This window comes from Haliotis rufescens, unplaced genomic scaffold (genome assembly GCF_023055435.1).
Source record: "Haliotis rufescens isolate VD_foot unplaced genomic scaffold, xgHalRufe1.0.p SCAF_11, whole genome shotgun sequence".
Taxonomy (NCBI): domain Eukaryota; kingdom Metazoa; phylum Mollusca; class Gastropoda; order Lepetellida; family Haliotidae; genus Haliotis; species Haliotis rufescens.
Genome location: NW_025963791.1, coordinates 42,983,963 through 43,006,216, shown reverse-complemented (window position 1 = coordinate 43,006,216; position 22,254 = coordinate 42,983,963). Strand labels below are relative to the sequence as shown.

General features: G+C 44.5%; 1 protein-coding gene across 1 annotated transcript in view; it reads left to right on the top strand.

The window, feature by feature from the left end:
- LOC124121087 overlaps positions 1-22,254 on the top strand; it is a 175,968-nt gene that overhangs the window by 97,134 nt on the left and 56,580 nt on the right. Inside the window, exons 35-46 of the mRNA XM_048392794.1 lie at positions 5,083-5,216; positions 8,134-8,349; positions 10,801-11,034; positions 12,016-12,146; positions 13,157-13,350; positions 13,983-14,110; positions 15,511-15,627; positions 16,218-16,358; positions 16,516-16,663; positions 16,993-17,217; positions 20,767-21,026; positions 21,310-21,447. Coding sequence (XP_048248751.1) covers positions 5,083-5,216; positions 8,134-8,349; positions 10,801-11,034; positions 12,016-12,146; positions 13,157-13,350; positions 13,983-14,110; positions 15,511-15,627; positions 16,218-16,358; positions 16,516-16,663; positions 16,993-17,217; positions 20,767-21,026; positions 21,310-21,447 — 2,066 coding nt within the window. The remainder of the gene's footprint in view (positions 1-5,082; positions 5,217-8,133; positions 8,350-10,800; positions 11,035-12,015; positions 12,147-13,156; positions 13,351-13,982; positions 14,111-15,510; positions 15,628-16,217; positions 16,359-16,515; positions 16,664-16,992; positions 17,218-20,766; positions 21,027-21,309; positions 21,448-22,254) is intronic.

Genomic DNA, 22,254 nt, shown 5'->3' with positions numbered 1-22,254 from the left:
ATTGTGGAACTGATGGAAAACTGATATGGGAGCTGATGATGGAACTGGTTGGGGAAGAGATGGGGGGATTGAATGGGTGAACTGACGAGGGAACTGATGAAGGAACTGATAGGGGAACTGAGGGGAGAACTTATTAAGGAACTGATGGAGGAAGTGATGGGGGACAGAAAGGGAAAATATTTAGGGAACTGATGGGGAAGTGATGGGGGACTGATATGTGACTGATGGGGAAACTGAAGGGGGGCGTTAAGGGGGACTGAATGGGGAGTGATGGGGGACAGAAGGGGGAACTGATGGGGAAACTGAAGGGGGGCGTTAAGGGGGACTGAATGGGGAGTGATGGGGGACAGAAGGGGGGACTGATAGGGGAACTGATGGGAAAACTGAATGGGACGTGATGGGGTACTTAAGGGGAAGTAATTGGGGACAGATGGGGGAACTGAAGGGGGAACTGATGAGTGGACTGATGAGGGATCTGATTGGGGAACTGATGGGGGAGATGAATGGGAGACTGATTGGGGGTGGGGGGGTACTGATGAGGGGACAGATGAGGGAACTGAGGGGGACTGATAGGGGAACTGAAAGGGGACTGATGGGGGAGTTGATGAGGGATCTGATAAAGGGACTGATGAGGGGACTGACGGAAAACTGAAATGGGAACTGAAGGGGGAAGTGATGGGGGTACTGAATGGAGAAATGATGAGGGGGCTGATTAGGTGACTGATGGGAAAACTTGAATGGGAACTGAAGTGGAAGTGATTAGGGACAGAAGGGGGAACTGATAGGGGAACTGATGAAAAAACTGAAGTGATGGGGTACACAAGGGGGAACCGATGAGGGAACTCATGGAGGAACTGGAGGGGGAAGTGATGGGGAAACTGAAGGGGGAACCGATGAGGGAACTGATGGGGGAACTGATGAGGGAACTGATGGGGGAACTGGAGGGGGAAGTAATGGGGAAACTGAAGGGGAAGTGATGGGGGACAGAAGGCGGAACCGATGAGGAAACTCATGGAGGAACTGGAGGGGGAAGTAATGGGGAAACTGAAGGGGAATCGATGAGGGAACTGATGAGGGAACTGATGGGGGAACTGATGGGGGACAGAAGGGGGAAGTGATGAGGGACAGAAGGGGGAACCGATGAGGGAACTGATGGGGGACAGAAGGGGGAAGTGATGGGGGACAGAAGGGGGAACCGATGAGGGAGCTCATGGAGGAACTGGAGGGGGAAGTAATGGGGAAACTGAAGGGGGAAGTGATGGGAGACAGAAGGGGGAACTGATGGGGGACAGAAGGGGGAAGTTATGGGGGACAGAAGGGGGAACCGATGAGGGAGCTCATGGAGGAACTGGAGGGGGAAGTAATGGGGAAACTGAAGGGGGGAGTGATGGGGGACAGAAGGGGGAACCGATGAGGGAACTCATTGAGGAACTGAGGGGGAAGTGATGGGGGACAGAAGGGGGAACCGATGAGGGAACTGATGAGGGAACTGATGGGGGAACTGATGGGGGACAGAAGGGGGAAGTGATGGGGGACAGAAGAGGGAACCGATGAGGGAACTGATGAAGGAACTGATGGGGGAACTGATGGGGGACAGAAGGGGGAAGTGATGAGGGACAGAAGGGGGAACCAATGAGGGAGCTCATTGAGGAACTGGAGGGGGAAGTGATGGGGGACAGAAGGGGGAACCAATGAGGGAGCTCATTGAGGAACTGGAGGGGGAAGTGATGAGGGACAGAAGGGGGAACCAATGAGGGAACTCATTGAGGAACTGGAGGGGGAAGTGATGAGGGACAGAAGGGGGAACCAATGAGGGAACTCATTGAGGAACTGGAGGGGGAAGTGATGAGGGACAGAAGGGGGAACCAATGAGGGAGCTCATTGAGGAACTGGAGGGGGAAGTGATGAGGGACAGAAGGGGGAACCAATGAGGGAACTCATTGAGGAACTGGAGGGGGAAGTGATGGGGGACAGAAGGGGGAATCGATGAGGGAACTGATGAGGAAACTGATGGGGGAACTGGAGGGGGAAGTAATGGGGAAACTGAAGGGGGAAGTGATGGGGGACAAAAGGGGGAACAGATGAGGGAACTGATGAGGGAACTGATGGGGGAACTGATGGGGGACAGAAGGGGGAAGTGATGAGGGACAGAAGGGGGAACCAATGAGGGAACTCATTGAGGAACTGGAGGGGGAAGTGATGGGGGACAGAAGGGGGAATCGATGAGGGAACTGATGAGGGAACTGATGGGGGAACTGGGGGGAAGTAATGGGGAAACTGAAGGGGGAAGTGATGGGGGACAAAAGGGGGAACAGATGAGGGAACTGATGAGGGAACTGATGGGGGAACTGATGGGGGACAGAAGGGGGAAGTGATGAGGGACAGAAGGGGGAACAATGAGGGAGCTCATGGAGGAACTGGAGGGGGAAGTAATGGGGAAACTGAAAGGGGAAGTGATGGGGGACAGAAGGGGGAACTGATGGAGGACAGAAGGGGGAAGTGATGGGGGACAGAAGGGGGAACCGATGATGGAACTCATGGAGGAACTGGAGGGGGAAGTAATGGGGAAACTGAAGGGGGAAGTGATGGGGGACAGAAGGGGGAACCGATGAGGGAACTCATTGAGGAACTGGAGGGGGAAGTGATGGGGGACAGAAGGGGGAACCGATGAGGGAACTGATGAGGGAACTGATGGGGGACAGAAGGGGGAAGTGATGGGGGACAGAAGGGGGAACCGATCAGGGAACTGATGAGGGAACTGATGGGGGACAGAAGGGGGAAGTGATGGGGGACAGAAGGGGGAACCGATGAGGAAACTCATGGAGGAACTGGAGGGGGAAGTAATGGGGAAACTGAAGGGGGAAGTGATGGGGGACAGAAGGGGGAACTGATGGGGGACAGAAGGGGGAAGTGATGGGGGACAGAAGGGGGAACCGATGAGGGAACTCATGGAGGAACTGGAGGGGGAAGTGATGGGGGACAGAAGGGGGAACCGATGAGGGAACTGATGAGGGAACTGATGGGGGAACTGAAGGGGGAACTGATGGGGGACAGAAGGGGGAACCGATCAGGGAACTCATTGAGGAACTGGAGGAGGAAGTGATGGGGGACAGAAGGGGGAACCGATGAGGGAACTGTTTGGGGAACTGATGAGGGAACTGATGGGGGAAGTGATGGGGGACAGAAGGGGGAACCGATGAGGAAACTCATGGAGGAACTGGAGGGGGAAGTAATGGGGAAACTGAAGGGGGAAGTGATGGGGGACAAAAGGGGGAACCGATGAGGGAACTGGAGGGGGAAGTGATGGGGGACAGAAGGGGGAACCGATGAGGGAACTGATGGGGGACAGAAGGGGGAAGTGATGGGGGACAGAAGGGGGAACCGATGAGGGAACTGATGAGGGAACTGATGGGGGACAGAAGGGGGAAGTGATGGGGGACAGAAGGGGGAAGTGATGGGGGACAGAAGGGGGAACCGATGAGGGAACTCATGGAGGAACTGGAGGGGGAAGTAATGGGGAAACTGAAGGGGGAAGTGATGGGTGGACAGAAGGGGGAACCGATGAGGGAACTGATCGGGGAACTGATGAGGGAACTGATGGGGGAAGTGATGGGGGACAGAAGGGGGAAGTGATGGGGGACAGAAGGGGGAACCGATGAGGGAACTGATGAGGGAACTGATGGGGGACAGAAGGGGGAAGTGATGGGGGACAGAAGGGGGAACCGATGAGGGAACTCATGGAGGAACTGGAGGGGGAAGTAATGGGGAAACTGAAGGGGGAAGTGATGGGTGGACAGAAGGGGGAACCGATGAGGGAACTGATCGGGGAACTGATGAGGGAACTGATGGGGGAAGTGATGGGGGACAGAAGGGGGAACCGATGAGGGAACTGATGGGGGAACTGATGAGGGAACTGATGGGGGAACTGATTGGGGGACAGAAGGGGCAACCGATGAGGGAACTCATGGGGGACAGAAGGGGGAAGTGATGGGGGACAGAAGGGTGAACCGATGGGGGAACTGATGAGGGAACTGAAGGGGGAAGTGATGGGGGACAGAAGGGGGAACCGATGAGGGAACTGATGGGGGACAGAAGGCGGAAGTGATGGGGGACAGAAGGGGGAACCGATGAGGGATCTCATGGAGGAACTGGAGGGGGGAGTAATGGGGAAACTGAAGGGGGAAGTGATGGGGGACAGAAGGGGGAACCGATGAGGGAACTGAAGGGGGAAGTAATGGGGAAAGTGAAGGGGGAAGTGATGGGGACAGAAGGGGGAACCGATGAGGGAACTGATGGGGGAAGTAATGGGGAAACTGAAGGGGGAAGTGATGGGGGACAGAAGGGGGAACCGATGGGGGAACTGATGAGGGAACTGATGGGGGACAGAAGGGGGGTCCGATGAGGAAATTCATGGAGGAACTGGAGGGGGAAGTGATGGGGAAACTAAAGGGGGAAGTGATGGGGGACAGAAGGGGGAACCGATGGGGAAACTCATGGAGGAACTGGAGGGGGAAGTGATGGGGAAACTAAAGGGGGAAGTGATGGGGTACAGAAGGGGGAACCGATGAGGGAACTGATGGGGGAACTGATGGGGGACAGAAGGGGGAACCGATGAGGGAACTAATGAGGTAACTGATGGGGGAACTGATGGGGGACAGAAGGGGGAACCGATGAGGAAACTCATGGAGGAACTGGAGGGGGAAGTGATGGGGAAACTAAAGGGGGAAGTGATGGGTGGACAGAAGGGGGAACTGATGGGGGACAGAAGGGGGAAGTGATGGGGGACAGAAGGGGGAACCGATGAGGGAACTGATGGGGGACAGAAGGGGGAACCGATGAGGGAACTGATGAGGGAACTGAAGGGGTAACCGATGAGGGAACTGATTGGTGAATTAATGTGGAACTGAAGATGAACTGAAGGGGGAACTGATTGGGGAACTGATGGAAGAACTGAAGGGGGAACTGAAGAGGGAACCTAAAAAGGGTCCTTGTGAAGGAACTGATAGGAGAGCTGATTGATATGACAATCGCACAGCTTTTTGGCTAAAGTGTTGTGACATGTGGTTATTATTCTCCTTTTAGTTGTGAAAGTAAGAACAACTCCTGCAGTGAGGACCCCTGCAAGAACGGCGGCACCTGTAATCCATGGGGGGATGTTCGGTATCAGTGCACCTGTCGTCCTGGCTTCACAGGGGTTAATTGTGAGACTGACGTGGGTAAGTCGTATGTAGGCAGTGTAGTTACATGTATAAAGGGTGTTAACTATGAGACTGACGTGGGTAAGTCGTGTGTAGACAATGTAGTTACATGTATATAGGGTGTTAACTGTGAGACTGACGTGGGTAGGTCGTGTGTAGACAGTGTAGTTACATGTATATAGGGTGTTAACTGTGAGACTGACGTGGGTAGGTCGTGTGTAGACAGTGTAGTTACATGTATATAGGGTGTTAACTGTGAGACTGACGTGGGTAAGTCGTGTGTAGACAGTGTAGTTACCTGTATATAGGGTGTTAACTGTGAAACTGACGTGGGTAAGTCGTGTCTAGACAGTGTAGTTACCTGTATATAGGGTGTTAACTGTGAGACTGCTGTGGGTAAGTCGTGTCTAGACAGTGTAGTTACCTGTATATAGGATGTAAACTGTGAGACTGACGTGGGTAAGTCGTGTCTAGACAGTGTAGTTACCTGTATATAGGGTGTTAACTGTGAGACTGACGTGGGTAAGTCGTGTCTAGACAGTGTAGTTACCTGTATATAGGGTGTTAACTGTGAGACTGACGTGGGTAAGTCGTGTGTAGACAATGTAGTTACATGTATATAGGGTGTTAACTGTGAGACTACCCTGGGTACGTCGTGTGTAGACAGTGTAGTTTCATGTATATAGGATGTTAACTGTGAGACTGCTGTGGGTAAGTCGTGTGTAGACAGTGTAGTTACATGTATATAGGATGTTAACTGTGAGACTGCTGTGGGTAAGTAGTGTGTAGACATTGTAGTTACATGTATATAGGGTGTTAACTGTGAGACTGCCGTGCGTAAGTCGTGTGTAGACAGTGTAGTTACATGTATATAGGGTGTTAACTGTGAGACTGCTGTGCGTAAGTCGTGTGTAGACATTGTAGTAACATGTAGATAGGGTGTTAACTGTGAGACTGCTGTGGGTAAGTCATGTGTAGACAGTGTAGTTACATGTATATAGGGTGTTAACTGTGAGACTGACGTGGGTAAGTCGTGTGTAGACAGTGTAGTAACATGTATATAGGGTGTTAACTGTGAGACTGACGTGGGTAAGTCGTGTGTAGACAGTGTAGTTACATGTATATAGGGTGTTACCTGTGACACTAGCGTGGGTAAGTCGTGTGTGGACAGTGCAGTTACATGTATATAGGGTGTTAACTGCGAGACTGACGTGGGTAAGTCGTGTGTAGACATTGTAGTAACATGTAGATAGGGTGTTAACTGTGAGACTGCTGTGGGTAAGTCGTGTGTAGACAGTGTAGTTACCTGTATATAGGGTGTTAACTGTGAGACTGACGTGGGTAAGCCGTGTGTAGACAGTGTAGTTACATGTATATAGGGTGTTAACTGTGAGACTGACGTGGGTAAGTCGTGTGTAGACAGTGTAGTAACATGTATATAGGGTGTTAACTGTGGGACTGACGTGGGTAAGTCGTGTGTAGACAGTGTAGTTACCTGTATATAGGGTGTTAACTGTGAGACTGACGTGGGTAAGTCGTGTGTAGACATTGTAGTTACATGTATATAGGGTGTTAACTGTGAGACTGACGTGGGTAAGTCGTGTGTAGACAGTGTAGTTACATGTATATAGGGTGTTAACTGTGAGACTGACGTGGGTAAGTCGTGTGTAGACAGTGTAGTTACATGTATATAGGGTCTTAACTGTGAGACTACCCTGGGTACGTCGTGTGTAGACAGTGTAGTTTCATGTATATAGGATGTTAACTGTGAGACTGCTGTGGGTAAGTCGTGTGTAGACAGTGTAGTTACATGTATATAGGATGTTAACTGTGAGACTGCTGTGCGTAAGTCGTGTGTAGACATTGTAGTTACATGTATATAGGGTGTTAACTGTGAGACTGCTGTGCGTAAGTCGTGTGTAGACAGTGTAGTTACATGTATATAGGGTGTTAACTGTGAGACTGCTGTGCGTAAGTCGTGTGTAGACATTGTAGTAACATGTAGATAGGGTGTTAACTGTGAGACTGCTGTGGGTAAGTCATGTGTAGACAGTGTAGTTACATGTATATAGGGTGTTAACTGTGAGACTGCTGTGGGTAAGTCGTGTGTAGACAGTGTAGTTACCTGTATATAGGGTGTTAACTGTGAGACTGACGTGGGTAAGTCGTGTGTAGACATTGTAGTAACATGTAGATAGGGTGTTAACTGTGAGACTGCTGTGGGTAAGTCGTGTCTAGACAGTGTAGTTACCTGTATATAGGGTGTTAACTGTGAGACTGACGTGGGTAAGTCGTGTGTAGACAGTGTAGTTACATGTATATAGGGTGTTAACTGTGAGACTGCTGTGGGTAAGTCGTGTGTAGACAGTGTAGTTACCTGTATATAGGGTGTTAACTGTGAGACTGCCGTAAGTAAGTCGTGTCTAGACAGTGTAGTTACATGTATATAGGGTGATAACTGTGAGACTGCCGTGGGTAAGTCGTGTGTAGACATTGTAGTAACATGTATATAGGGTGTTAACTGTGAGACTGACGTGGGTAAGTCGTGTGTAGACAGTGTAGTTACATGTATATAGGGTGTTAACTGTGAGACTGACGTGGGTAAGTCGTGTGTGGACAGTGTAGTTACATGTATATACTAGGGTCTTAACTGTGAGACTGTCGTGGGTAAGTCGTGTGTAGACAGTGTAGTTACATGTATATAGGGTGTTAACTGCGAGACTGACGTGGGTAAGTCGTGTGTAGACAGTGTAGTTACATGTATATAGGGTGTTAACTGTAGTAACACGTTGATGGATTGTCACCAATGAAAGTGAAGTTTTTGTCTTGATATGCATCTACATATTGTGTTATCCGGCTCTGTGAAGACCATCGATTTTTGATATAAAATTTGGTATCGTCATTGATTATCACTTGTCGCTCTGTGTCCCCACAGATGAGTGTAAGGAGAACCCGGATGGTTGTCTGTACGGCGGCAGGTGTGTCGATGGCTCCAACTCCTACTCCTGCTCGTGCAAAACCGGCTTCGAAGACGACCACTGTCAGAATGAGGCGATCTTGTGTACAGCAGGGCGCTGCAGCAACGGTATCTGTATCAGCAATTACGACAACGTCACCGCTGACTGCATCTGCGAGAGCCCCTTTGTGAGAGGTAACTTCCGCCTTTATATCCCCCCTTCCGAGTATTCTATAATGTCCCAAATCGGTAGAACCTTTTTGATATGATGCCGTCAGGTTTAGTGGGTGACATTGGTGATTGTATGTTGTTTGAAGAAGAAGATATTTATTTGCAAAAAAGGTCTCCGGCCCATATACACTGAGTTCAAAGGTCAGTGATAGACATGTTCATGTATTATTAATACCACAATTAGTGAACTAAATGACTCATTACAGGAATAACAGTTGCAACTGTTATTCCTGTGCAATGATTATTATTACCTCACAATTATATTCTGTAACAATGCTGTAACCCTTATACATGTATTTACAAAGAGACTACTGCACAAACATAGTTGTCAACATTGGACTAAAGAATACTTTCATAAATGTAGATACAACGTGGGAAAACTTTCTAATTCACTTCACAATGCAAAAACAGTAATCTACAAGAATATCCTGATCAAACAACTTGTACCATAGTTAGGGTTAAATTGTAGGGATTCTACGCTCAGTAGTAGCCATTGATCAAGTCTCACTGAACGGGACGTCGCGTCTGTTTAGTTCCGCTGTGGCCGACAGGAGAGGGACGTTACTGCCTATATACAACCACTATACAACACTTGCGTTGCACGCTTAAATACCATTCTGACAAAATTACATTTTACTAAGGCAAAAACGATATTGTTTTAAAAGTGGAAACTATCAAAGAACTATTTATCCTTCATTGTAAGTATAAAATAGCATGATATGACAATATTTTCGGAAACATCCATCTTCGACTGACAACTATGGAGGCAACGAACAGACATTTTTCCGATGACGGGCCTGCTGACTTCTAAAACTTAAATTCCAGACTTACTGTGTGTTGATACATACATAAAACACACAACATGTTGTATGTATTTGGAGGGACAAGGGGAATGTGCATGTATGCATTGATTCCTCACCTGAAGCAAACGAAATGGGACAGATGAGATGAACAAATAGTTTCTCAATGATTTTATACAAACAGTCTGCGCATGCGTTAAACGCACATGGCAGTCAGGTACTGTTTACCCAAAACAAATTATGCTATCAGCATAAGCTTCTGACGAATACAAATGTCCTTACAACCTGATAATAATCTTACATCATGTTTATAACACAAATCTGTTCTAAGAAAACAGCAATAATGAACTTAAGGGGCTGTCAATCTAAGTTAACGTAATAATAATAACTGATGATCTACTGCTATCATAAGACAAATATATCATTTAACCAAAACATATTATTATATGACTTTCTTCGTGATCGTTGTTCACCCACTTATTATCGAAACCAACACCTTATACAGTGGACATTAGAGATTATATATAGAGGAAACCTACCGCATTCGCCATATACCATATTTTTAGGGGTCGGTAGACCGACTTTAAGAAAATGAAATTACATGCTAATAAATGTATGTTTCCAGTGGACTCAAACCTCTGGAATTCCATACTTTAGAACCATATAAAAGCAATGGTAGAATTTATGAATCAAAAAGTTAAAAATAAAGCGTAGGTGTCTCAGGTTCCAATTTTAATAATTTTGATCGCAACCAAAGCAGTACTGTTCTACCATTTACGCTCGTACAACTGAATTTGAAATATATTTCTTTCAAATTTAATGTATGACTATAATTAACTCCAAGGTATTTATACTCATTTGATTAATTAAGAGAAACACTTTTGTATGTCCATTTTGCACCTTTCAATACACGACCACCTCTCTAAAATACAACAATATTAGTTTTGTCCAGATAAACATTGAACTTCCATTCATCAGAATAGCTTTCCAAAATGTTTAACTGATTCTGGAGATCAGCTATGGTATTTGTCACGAGTGTAATATCGTCTGCAAACAAAAGCATTCTTATTTCTAGTATATCAATATATAACTGAAGGCCATGTTCACAATATCTGCATGTTTACAAAGATAACTCATTAATACAGAACGAAAACAATAATGGGTTTAAGACACAACCTTTGGGGCAGTCAAATATTCACTAAATTCTCCATTACAGCGTATGCATGCACGGACCCTACCATAAACAACTCGTAACATTGAGACATTTTCCCATTTAATCCATTTTGTCTAGGACATGACCATAACATTATACGGTCAACTGACTCAAATGCCTTTTTGAAATCTACAAACCCAACATATACTTTATGTGTTCTACATAAAAGTGTCAAAGATGGAACATTCAACCTCATGCTTGATCCATGGTCCTTATTTCGGTCCGAACAGACCGGAAAATCAGGTATTGTGGTTGCAGTGATTTGGCTGCAATATTGTTCAGTGACATAATTCATTCTCAATGGCATCACACTGCCTCACACTACTGTATGTCACATATCTCTTTTTCAACGTTAATTAACTAATACAGGGAATGTCTAACACTGAACAACTGTTTCTCCAGATGACAATGACGAGTGTGCCGGGATCAACTTCTGTTCCTCATCCCCCTGCACCACCAACAACACTGAACGATGTGAGAGTCTGTCAGACGGCTACCGCTGCGTGTGCAAGTCCGGCTACGAGGGATCACTGTGTCAGCACGACATCGACGACTGTGCCAGCAGCCCGTGTGTGCATGGAACCTGTACGGACAAACTGACCACGTTCTCCTGTCAGTGTGACGCTGGCTGGACAGGTAAACTGACCACTTTCTCCTGCCAGTGTGACGCTGGCTGGACAGGTAAACTGACCACGTCATCCTGTCAGTGTGATGTTGGCTGGACAGGTAAACAGACCACGTTCTTCTGTCAGTGTGACGCTGGCTGGACAGGTAAACTGACCACGTCATCCTGTCAGTGTGATGTTGGCTGGACAGGTAAACTGACCACGTTCTGCCTGTGTGACGCTGGCTGGACAGGTAAACTGACCACGTTCTCATATCAGTGTAATGCTGGCTGGACAGGTAAACTGACCACGTTCTTCTTTCAGTGTGACGCTGGTTGGACAGGTAAACTGACCACGTTCTCCTGTCAGGGTGACGCTGGTTGGACAGGTAAACTGACCCCGTTCTCCTGTCAGTGTGATGCTGGCTGGACAGGTAAACTGACCACGTTCTCATGTCAGGGTGACGCTGGCTGGACAGGTAAACTGACCCCGTTCTCCTGTCAGTGTGATGCTGGCTGGACAGGTAAACTGACCACGTTCTCCTGTCAGGGTGACGCTGGTTGGACAGGTAAACTGACCCCGTTCTCCTGTCAGTGTGATGCTGGCTCGACAGGTAAACTGACCACGTTCTCATGTCAGGGTGACGCTGGCTGGACAGGTAAACTGACCCCGTTCTCCTGTCAGTGTGATGCTGGCTGGACAGGTAAACTGACCACGTTCTCCTGTCAGGGTGACGCTGGTTGGACAGGTAAACTGACCACGTTCTCCTGCCAGTGTAACGCTGGCTCGACAGGTAAACTGACCACGTTCTCCTGTCAGTGTGACGCTGGTTGGACAGGTAAACTGACCCCGTTCTCCTGCCAGTGTGACGCTGGTTGGACAGTATTTCAGTAAACCAGAACATTGTAACACAAGTCTGATGCGTACCTCAAAGCACAAGACGCTACGCAAGCATTAGCAGAAAGATGGATTATATATATATATATATATCAATTGTTCAATTGTTTGTTAGGTGCTACGTGCGAGTCTGACATCGTGGACTGCACAGATCAATGTGACCAAGAGCGGACAGATCGCTGTGTGGATCTGAACCAGGACTACAGGTGTGAGTGTGAGGCTGGATACACCGGTAAAAACTGTACAGTAAGTACTGACCTTAACTCGATCACGGCCGTCTACCACTGTACACATCACACTATCCTATCACACCCGTGTTGTACACATCACACTATCCTGTCACACCCGTGTTGTACACATCACACTATCATATCACACCCGTGTTGTACACATCACACTATCATATCACACCCATGTTGTACATATGACACTATCCTGTCACACCCGTGTTGTACACATCACACTATCCTGTCACACCCGTTTTGTACACATCACACTATCATATCACCCCCATGTTGTACACATCACACTATCCTGTCACACCCGTGTTGTACACATCACACTATCCTGTCACACCCGTTTTGTACACATCACACTATCATATCACCCCCATGTTGTACACATCACACTATCCTGTCACACCCGTGTTGTACACATCACACTATCCTATCACACCCGTGTTGTACACATCACACTATCCTATCACACCCGTGTTGTACACATCATTCTATCCTACCACACCCGTGTTTTACACATCACACTATCCTGTCACACCCGTGTTGTACACATCACACTATCCTATCACACCCGTGTTGTACACATCATACTATCCTATCACACCCGTGTTGTACACATCATACTATCCTATGACACCCATGTTGCACACATCATACTTTCCTATAACACCCGTGTTGTACACATCACACTATCCTGTCACACCCGTGTTGTACACATCACACTATCCTATCACACCCGTGTTGTACACATCACACTATCCTATCACACCCGTGTTGTACACATCACACTATCCTATCACACCTGTGTCATAACATTTTTTGCCTGTAGACTGCTTCCAGTATTCTGTATAATAATCCCGTGTGATGTTTTTGCTTCTCTGTGTGTTTCTGTTATTTATCTGTATTTCTACGTCCTACCAAATGCAACACCTACTGATTGAGGTTAACGAATACTGAATAATGTCTTTATTACACAATAGCTCTATTTCTGATAAAACTGTGAGTGTAATAATTCCCCAGGAGCTGCTCAACGAGTGCGACTCCCTGCCCTGTATGCATGGTGGCACCTGTGTCGACCAACTGGCTGACTACTCGTGTAACTGTACACCTGGCTGGGAGGGCAAGAACTGCCAGAATATTAGCAACACGTGTACCGGCATCTCGTGTCAGAATGATGCCACCTGCTACCCTGTGTTTGAGGACTACTTCTGCAGGTGTGTGATGGCGCAGTAATGGTGGTCAAGTTGATCTTCGTCATAACACAAATATGAATTTGTTTGAACGTTTAGGTTAAGAACGGATTGAATAGGATCTGTGCTGGATATCTACGAGAGACTTTTGTAATTACATACGTTAACAGAGTCTGCATATTTTGTTATTAAATAGAAACTACGACACGGAAGCGATACGTTATAACTTCATTACATTAGGAAATACACTAACAGCAATAAATAATAAAAATATAATAATGAAACAAAATGTCTTCATTTGATGTTCAAAAAAGCAAATACCAGAACAGAGAATGAAGTAACAAAGAAGAAGATGATCAAGAACTGATATGTTGAATATGAAGGCTGGTGATGGTATAGTTTAAAGTATAGTTTAGTATTCAAAGGCATGGTACTGAATAGTAATCGTCGACCATAGCAGATTAACAGAAAGCATTGGTTTGAAACAGTTCGTTTGGGAAAATATCTTCGAGCAATATAAATGAATGTCGTCAATATACAATCTTGTCGAGAACTCACCTGTCCATATTAAACATCAGATGGTGGTTTCTACACATGAAACAAAAGACCATAGTTTTCCTGGACGTTCATACAAACATGCAATTCACTGACTTCAGCTGCCAGAAGGGGACCCAGGGACGTATGTGTGAATCGTCCCCGAAGGTGTGTAATCTGGTCAAGCCGTGTACCACCCAGGGTACATGTCAGCAGTCGGGCGGGTCTGCAACATGCGACTGTCAATCACGTAAGTGTCTGGATGCATCTGCTGTCGATATTACCCCAGTGTCCGGTGGCTATAGTCGATATTACCTCAGTGTACATGTCTGGTGACTGGAGTCGATATTACCTCATTGTCTTGTGGCATCTGTAGTCGATATTACCTCAGTGTCTTCTAGTATCTGTAGTCAATATTACCTCAGTGTCTTCTAGTATCTGTAGTCGATATTACCTCAGTGTCTTCTAGTATCTGTAGTCGATATGACCTCAGTGTCTTCTAGTATCTGTAGTCGATATTACCTCAGTGTCTGGTGGTATCAGTAGTCGATATTACCTCATTGTCTGGTGGTATCTGTAGTCGATATTACCTCAGTGTCTTCTAGTATCTGTAGTCGATATTACCTCATTGTCTGGTGGCATCTGTAGTCGATATTACCCCAGTGTCTTCTAGTATCTGTAGTCGATATTACCTCATTGTCTGGTGGCATCTGTAGTCGATATTACCCCAGTACCTTCTAGTATCTGTAGTCGATATTACCTCAGTGTATTGTGGTATCTGTAGTCGATATTACTCCAGTGTCTGGTGGTATCAGTAGTCGATATTACCTCAGTGTATTGTGGTATCTGTAGTCGATATTACCCCAGTGTCTGGTGGTATCAGTAGTCGATATTACCTCATTTTCTGGTGGTATCTGTAGTCGATATTACTCGAGTGTCTGGCAGTATCAGTAGTCGATATTACCTCAGTGTATTGTGGTATCTGTAGTCGATATTACCCAAGTGTCTGGTGGTATCAGTAGTCGATATTACCTCATTGTCTGGTGGCATCTGTAGTCGATATTACCCAAGTGTCTTCGAGTATCTGTAGTCAATATTACCTCATTGTCTGGTGGCATCTGTAGTCGATATTACCCCAGTGCCTTCTAGTATCCGTAGTCAATATTACCTCAGTGTATTGTGGTATCTGTAGTCGATATTACCCCAGTGTCTGGTGGTATCAGTAGTCGATATTACCTCATTGTCTGGTGGCATCTGTAGTCGATATTACCCCAGTGTCTTCGAGTATCTGTAGTCGATATTACCCCAGTGCCTTCTAGTATCCGTAGTCAATATTACCTCAGTGTATTGTGGTATCTGTAGTCGATATTACTCCAGTGTCTTGTGGTATCAGTAGTCGATATTACCCCAGTGTCTGGTGGTATCTGTAGTCGATATTACCACAGTGTATTGTGGTATCTGTAATCGATATTACCCCAGTGTCTGGTGGTATTTGTAATTGAAAAGCTTCAATATCGATATGAGAAATGTATTGCAAAGCAGGGAGATTATGTTGAAAAGTAAAATATAAAAAAAACCACTTGCACAATTGTTGCTTGTGTTTGTTAGGATTAGAACGTTTTGACAAGCCCTCGTATTTCTGTCTTCTAGTATACAGTGGGGTGTCCTGTGAGCTGATCAAGGATGGTTGTTCCCACAATGTCTGTAGCAATAGTGGCAACTGTTCTCTCGTCGAGCCAATGGGGCACAGTTGTGCCTGCCCAGAAGGTGGGTTTCTGAGCACTTGACTCTCATTTCCACTCTTCTACTTCTAAATCCTCAAAGGTGGGACAACGTGTCTCTACACATCAGGCAGCACCTTTATACTTCTACACCCAAGCCCCTCTTAATAAAAACTTTAATCTTGACTACAGTAAATCTGGAAGGATGCAATCCAAAGATCACTGACATCTTCGTCACTTGAGATATGTTAACATGCCACTGAACCGTTTTTCCAGATCTAAAATCAAAACCTACTTACTCCTAGACACTCCTGGTTTATTCTAGGGTGGTAGTGGATGGGGAGGGGAGGTTTGGGGGAGGTGGGATTTTGTCGAGATAAGATATTTCTTCAGCTACACAAGTCACATTTTTTTTTTATATTTAAACCTATGGACCTGAATTTGTTTTAAGAAAACCGCCTTGCAACGATGTGTTTTTTGCATGCTGTCTAAAAATTAGTTTCATAATATAATTTTCGGGGCATATATTTCCGATAAAATCCCATTGTCAGGCCCATACCTAAGTCCCTATTGACGGGAGCAAATCTGTCAAAAAGGTGTTGTGGCTTGTCCTCAACTCACACGTTTTTTATCCAGGATTCAGCGGTGATAATTGCGAGACTAGTGACAATATTTGCAGTGGCAAGTGTCCATCTGGTACTACCTGCGTAAAGGAGGGACGCAAGACGTTCTGCCTGTGTCCGCCGCCCAAGATTGTGTCTGGATCAACATGTAAAGGTAGGGATGGGCAAGAGAGACAACAACAAAATACAATCTGTTCCTAATTTATTTTCCATGAATATCTTTAGATGTTTAGTATGTGTTGGATCAATATTGTATCTTGAACAGCTACAAGGTTCTGTTTGACGTCTGCAAATTCTATATTACGTAACAGACACATCTCCTGACTTTGACCTGTACCTTGACAACGGTTTCGCTTCCATCGTCGAGTCGTACAGCCCGTTCCAGCTATCAGGCGACCTGTCCATCATGTTCTGGATTGGCTACCTCAACTCCGGCAGATCGGTCGTAATATCTAACCTGTAAGTCGTTCAAATTCTCGTCGTTGTGCTCAGAATACACATGGGATTTCCTGCAATTACAAATGAAAGAGTACATTTGTGTAGTATGACAACATCAAGCATTACTACCGGGTACAAGCCACACACGTCAGCTCGCATACATTATTGGGGATTCATGGTCAGTGTAACATCCTCATGTTGTATGGAATGACTACTGCAGAATCTCATCTGAATTCCTGAGTTGCGCCAACGTCATGATAACTTCAAACTCGTCTCCTTTGTGGTCTTCTGGAGTCTCACTTTAACATGTGCGCGTAAGTAATGCTGCGTTTATGAAAACTCTCTTGCAGTGACGGCAGTGAAAAGTTTTTCGAGCTGTTCCATGACCGTGTCCGGTTTTCTGCTGCTGGCCAAGTGGTCAATAAGACGCTAGACAAAGCAGATCTGGAGACAGTCAAGGATCAATGGGATCACGTGGCAGCCACGTGGAAAAGAAATGGGTCCATCGAAGTGTTTGTTAACGACATAAAAGTCACATCAGGAGATATTAACGTCAATCTCACAGACAGCAGCAGGTAAGCTATGTACATGTCTATAGTGAACACACATATTTCAATATCTGTTTCCAGCAGATGCATGGACTTCCGGTATGAAGGGATCTTATGTACAATGGTCAGATTAAATATAGACGATATTTTACAGATTACAGAAATTGACATGATAAGGACCATTTAGACGTCAGTATTCGGACATGGAAATAGGTCGCCCGCCATGACAGCTGACCCGGACATATTTTCAGAGATTAAGAAGGCATATGCATTCGCTCGCAACAATAGACATTACACACAATATCCACGAAGTAATATCTTCTCTTCATAAAAGAACGGACAAATTTATGAAACGTTTCATTGCAAAAAGCATTAACGGAAACAGAAATACATAAAGTTTGTGCAGATCACGAGGCAGTGACCACAGAATATAAGAACAACATATCAAAGGAAGAAATCTACACGAGAATAACAGACCTGCTTCGTTATGGAATAATAAACACGGAAGACCCGGGAAAATATCCCAGGTGCCAATGACTTGAAGTTTGCCGTTATCCACCGCCTTCAGCAACATTCAACAAACTCCTACACTGCCAAGAAATCGAAACCGACTGTGATTAAATTGTTCACACTGTTTGACTGACAAAGTGTCTTGGAAACCAGCTGCAGGAAAGGGACATTTCTTTGTCGAACCGTTCAGACTTTTCCCAGTGAATTTAAAGAAAATCAGAGGGACGTTGGCCGGCAAAAACTATGAACTTCGAAAGAAATTCAATATACAAATGAAAATAGTCGAAAAGAGATTTGACATTGATCTGCAAGTAAGAAAAAGTTCAGATATCTCTTGGAAATCCGTCAAACTCTACAATGTATGTGTTAACCTTATGAATTCTGATGATCGAAACAAACATACTCCACAGTACAAAACCTATCTGGTATACAAGAAGGTAAAGGTTTTTTGCCGTTCAACAATTCACGTCTTCGTGATCATGCATATATATAACTTGTGATAACGACAATAAACTAAAATATGAAAGTAATCCAAAATCAGATAATCTATACGCAATAAATGATCAATTTTTGCGGGAGATGTTGTTTCATCTACTTTGGAAAGGGAATTCTTTATATGAAGAAATGCTTATATCCTTAAAGAAAAGGAAAATTGAAAAACGCCCAGGCCCAAATGGTTTAAAAAATTTCACCACTTAATATAAATGAAAACCTTATAAACGCTTTGTCCCAGGAAGATATTTAGGGGAAGTAGCCTGAGAGATATGACATTATGGATTACACAGAAACATATCAAATACACGGACTGTTCCTCCTTATTGACTGGGGAAAAGCTTTCAATTCCATTGACAGAGCCTTTGTGATGACAGAAATCTTCTGTTTTAGTGAATAGATTTACAAGTTACTTCTTTCCAATTACAAGCAGCCGCCGCAAGGGAGATCCTCTCCCGCCATACATTTTTATTGAATGTTACAAAGAGAATATAAAAGGTATTACAATAGCAAATGGTGAACATATATTGACACAGTTTGCAGATGATACGACGATGACATTGGACGGTACTGCAAAAATCCCTCTATTGGGTTAACATTAATTCAGAAAAAAACGGATTAATATGGATTGGATAAAAAAAAGATATCAGAAGAAGGAACCAATGGTCTAACAGAATTCTAACACCTGTGAGGAGAAATGTGATACTGAAATCGTTATTATTGTCAAAGCTTAATCATCTGTTTTCCTTCAGTTCAAGGCCCTCCAGAAAAAGTAATAACTTATATTTTTTTAAAATACGATTTGAATTTATCTGGAAAGGGGAAAAAATTTACCTAGGTGTGGAAATATTTCAAATATTATTGCTTCCAAAAAAAACTGGAAAGACAGAAAATTTCAAAGTAAAACTAGGCTTGATAATATATCCATGTCTATCTCAAACGTTCAGAAAAATATAGATTCTCAAAACATGGCTAAAAATACTCTGCAAGAAAAAATCGAAAAAGTGAGTTTTAGAGAATATTTTATATATCATATAAATAATCAACAGATGATAATCGATTTTTACAAAATAACATACATAATTGTCATTGACCAATCTTCCATAAGGCACACATGGAATAGAAGATGTTCAACGTAAAGGTCATCTGTTCTCAGTATCTTGTATGGCCACCATTAGAGTCCAAAACTGAATAGCATCGTCATCCCATGGAAGTAAGTCAGATACCGAGTGACCTGGGGAATGTTTACCCACTCTGCCTGCCGTGCTTGTGTCAACTGTCGGAGGTTCTGTGGTTGTTGCTGATGTGCTCGCAGTCATTGATCCAGTGCATCCAATAAATGTTCGATTTGGGTATTAATCTAGAGATCTGGAGGGCCATGACAGGACCTGAATGTTTTGAATCCTGAGAAAGGTTGTTGTCAGTCATGCCGTGTGAGGTCGGGCGTTGTCTTGTTGAAACATTACATTCGCTTGTTGCTTATTGGAAAGGACGTGTGGCCGAAGAATCTCATCTGTGTAACTTTGAGCAACGTTGTGCCATTAAGTTCACCAAAACTTGCACCAGGTCTGTTCTACTAGTGTAGAAGATGGCTGCCCAATCACCGCACTACCACCACCAAATCTCTTGAAATGTATATGTCACGAGAATAACGTCCTTTGTTACTTTTAGTGAAGGAAAACAATATTTTAGCTGTTACGAGACTCGAAATTGGTCGTCACATCAGTGAAATGTAAACAATGACACACAACCCATTAAGAATATGTTCCTTTTTTTTAATTAATTTGGTAAGTGGCATACACATCAACGTGTATTCTCTTTAAAAATATAAAAATGTAACAATAGTCATGGTGTGTCAATTAACCAACTGAAGACACTTAAGCATGAGGTTGTAGAAAATGTTATTATAAATTATGATTTAAGTTATGATGCTAGACTTCCTCATTAGGGGGTAAGACATTTACACAAGAAGTAGCTTCCCATGGGCACCAAGTATGCTCCCGTTCTTGCTAACCTTTTCTTGGTCCAGCAAATGTAATACCAAATCCCTGTCAAATCCCTGGTAATTGAAACAGCGTTTTGACATCACTCCACCATGAAGTACCTCAGAAAGCATTGTCGAGCTGGAAATAATATATGGCTCGAGTATCAGCGTCCTCTGTCCGTTTCGACTTCCGCTGTTATATGTTTTTTTCAGGATGATAAGAGATACTGGTCTATCATTGTTTGACCATATACTGAGTTGACAATTGGTTGGGGTCTGGTTTCCGGGATATATCTGTGACTATTATTGACCGATTTTGATCAGAGTCGGTATAGTGATACTCCTTGATAAGACATAGCTCAAGTTCTATCTTTAACAGAAGAGTTGAATGCTACATGAATAAATCTTATCTGGTACCTGTCTCCGGATACTTCATACACACATAGCTCGATTTAAAACTAACATGACTTTTCCCTCCTGTAATTCCTCCTGTATTATGTATTTCCAAACATCATGCACAATTGCCGAGGCACAATGTCACACCACCTAAATTGTCCTACGAAGTGCATATACAACATGATATATTTCAGCCTGAAGATTGTCTGGTTCGACCCCAACTTCAAAGGTTACATCTCCCGCCTTACTGTGTGGAGAAGCATCCTAACCCACAGTGATGTGTCCAGTGTTTTGGGGAACTTGAATTACCAACCTACTGGTGACCTTGCCCTTGGCTGGAACCTCTACAAGATGGCGGGAGGAAGTAGAACGTACTCCCCAAGCAAGGCAGGTCCCGGTGTTACACTGTGCGAGTCGGGACGTGTCATGGCGGAAAATTGCGCTGGACAGCCAGGTAACAAAATATCTGAAAATAGACTTACAAGTTAAAGGACGAATAGAACGCAAGGAGATACTACTGATGTTCCATTAACAGTTTATACTAAAGTATACGTTCGGTATCAGAGCATTTTATATTGAAAGATTAAAACTAAACCTCCTTGTCCCTACATGTACATTTTGTCTCGGGAATTATTTCTGGGAATTATTTTTTTCATCTTTTTTAAATCATGAGATCGTCTTGACGTCTGTAGGTTGTGACATTTTAAACGGATGGTGTTGTGTGTCCTTTCCCACAGACAAGAAGAAGCCCAATCTATATAACTGTCCAGCCAATGACATTGTGTATAACGTAAGCGCCCGTGTCGTGGAGGCCATTGCCGTCTACAGAGCGCCTTCTACAGACGGTAACGCCACAGTATCAAGCACATTCACAGGTGAATAACACATTTAAGGGGAGTCCTATATCCGTGTGGTAGGTATGACAGTTACGTTATTTCAGACAATGACAAACATAGAACATCAACACCAGCGATTTAAACAGACTGAATTATCCGCCGAAAAAGATTCAAAATGGATCACGGAAAATCAGTGATGACATCAGGTGTAAGTATGGTAATCATGTCCTACGTATCTACAGGTAGCACCTGCCACTCACACAATTTGTGTAAAAATGTACCTCTGTTTGTTGCCTGACAGCAGTATTCCTGCCAAGCGACGGCAGTACGTAAACAAACTACAGAATCGAATGATGTCCCAGAAAGTCAAGTGACACGATAGCGCATTACATATGCTGCCACAGCCAAAAGAAGAGCCACAAAAACATTACATATATACTTACATGTGTACCAGCTCTGGCGTACTCACACAACAGGTCGCGGTGGTCGCAAATAATGGGTACTTTATTCTTAACATGTTCACACACGTACAATCCAGGCTTTCAATCATACAGCAACTCTGACAAAAGGACATTGGTCAGGGAGTACACGATGAACGTGGCATATGATTCGACTGTGGCTTTTAATTAGTTGTGTGAGTTTAGGTGTCAATACGGAAGTGTTAAAACGCATTAGCTGTTTAGAAAAAGGTGTTCACATATAAAAGTCGGCTTAATCCACAATTGGTTGGTAAAACTGTTAAAATAGTAATAAGTGTAGTTTCACGAGATACATGAAAAGTTTGAACTTGTTTTAAGGGGGTTATGTTGGGGTATAGGGGTGTATGTACATGGTGAGTTCATAATT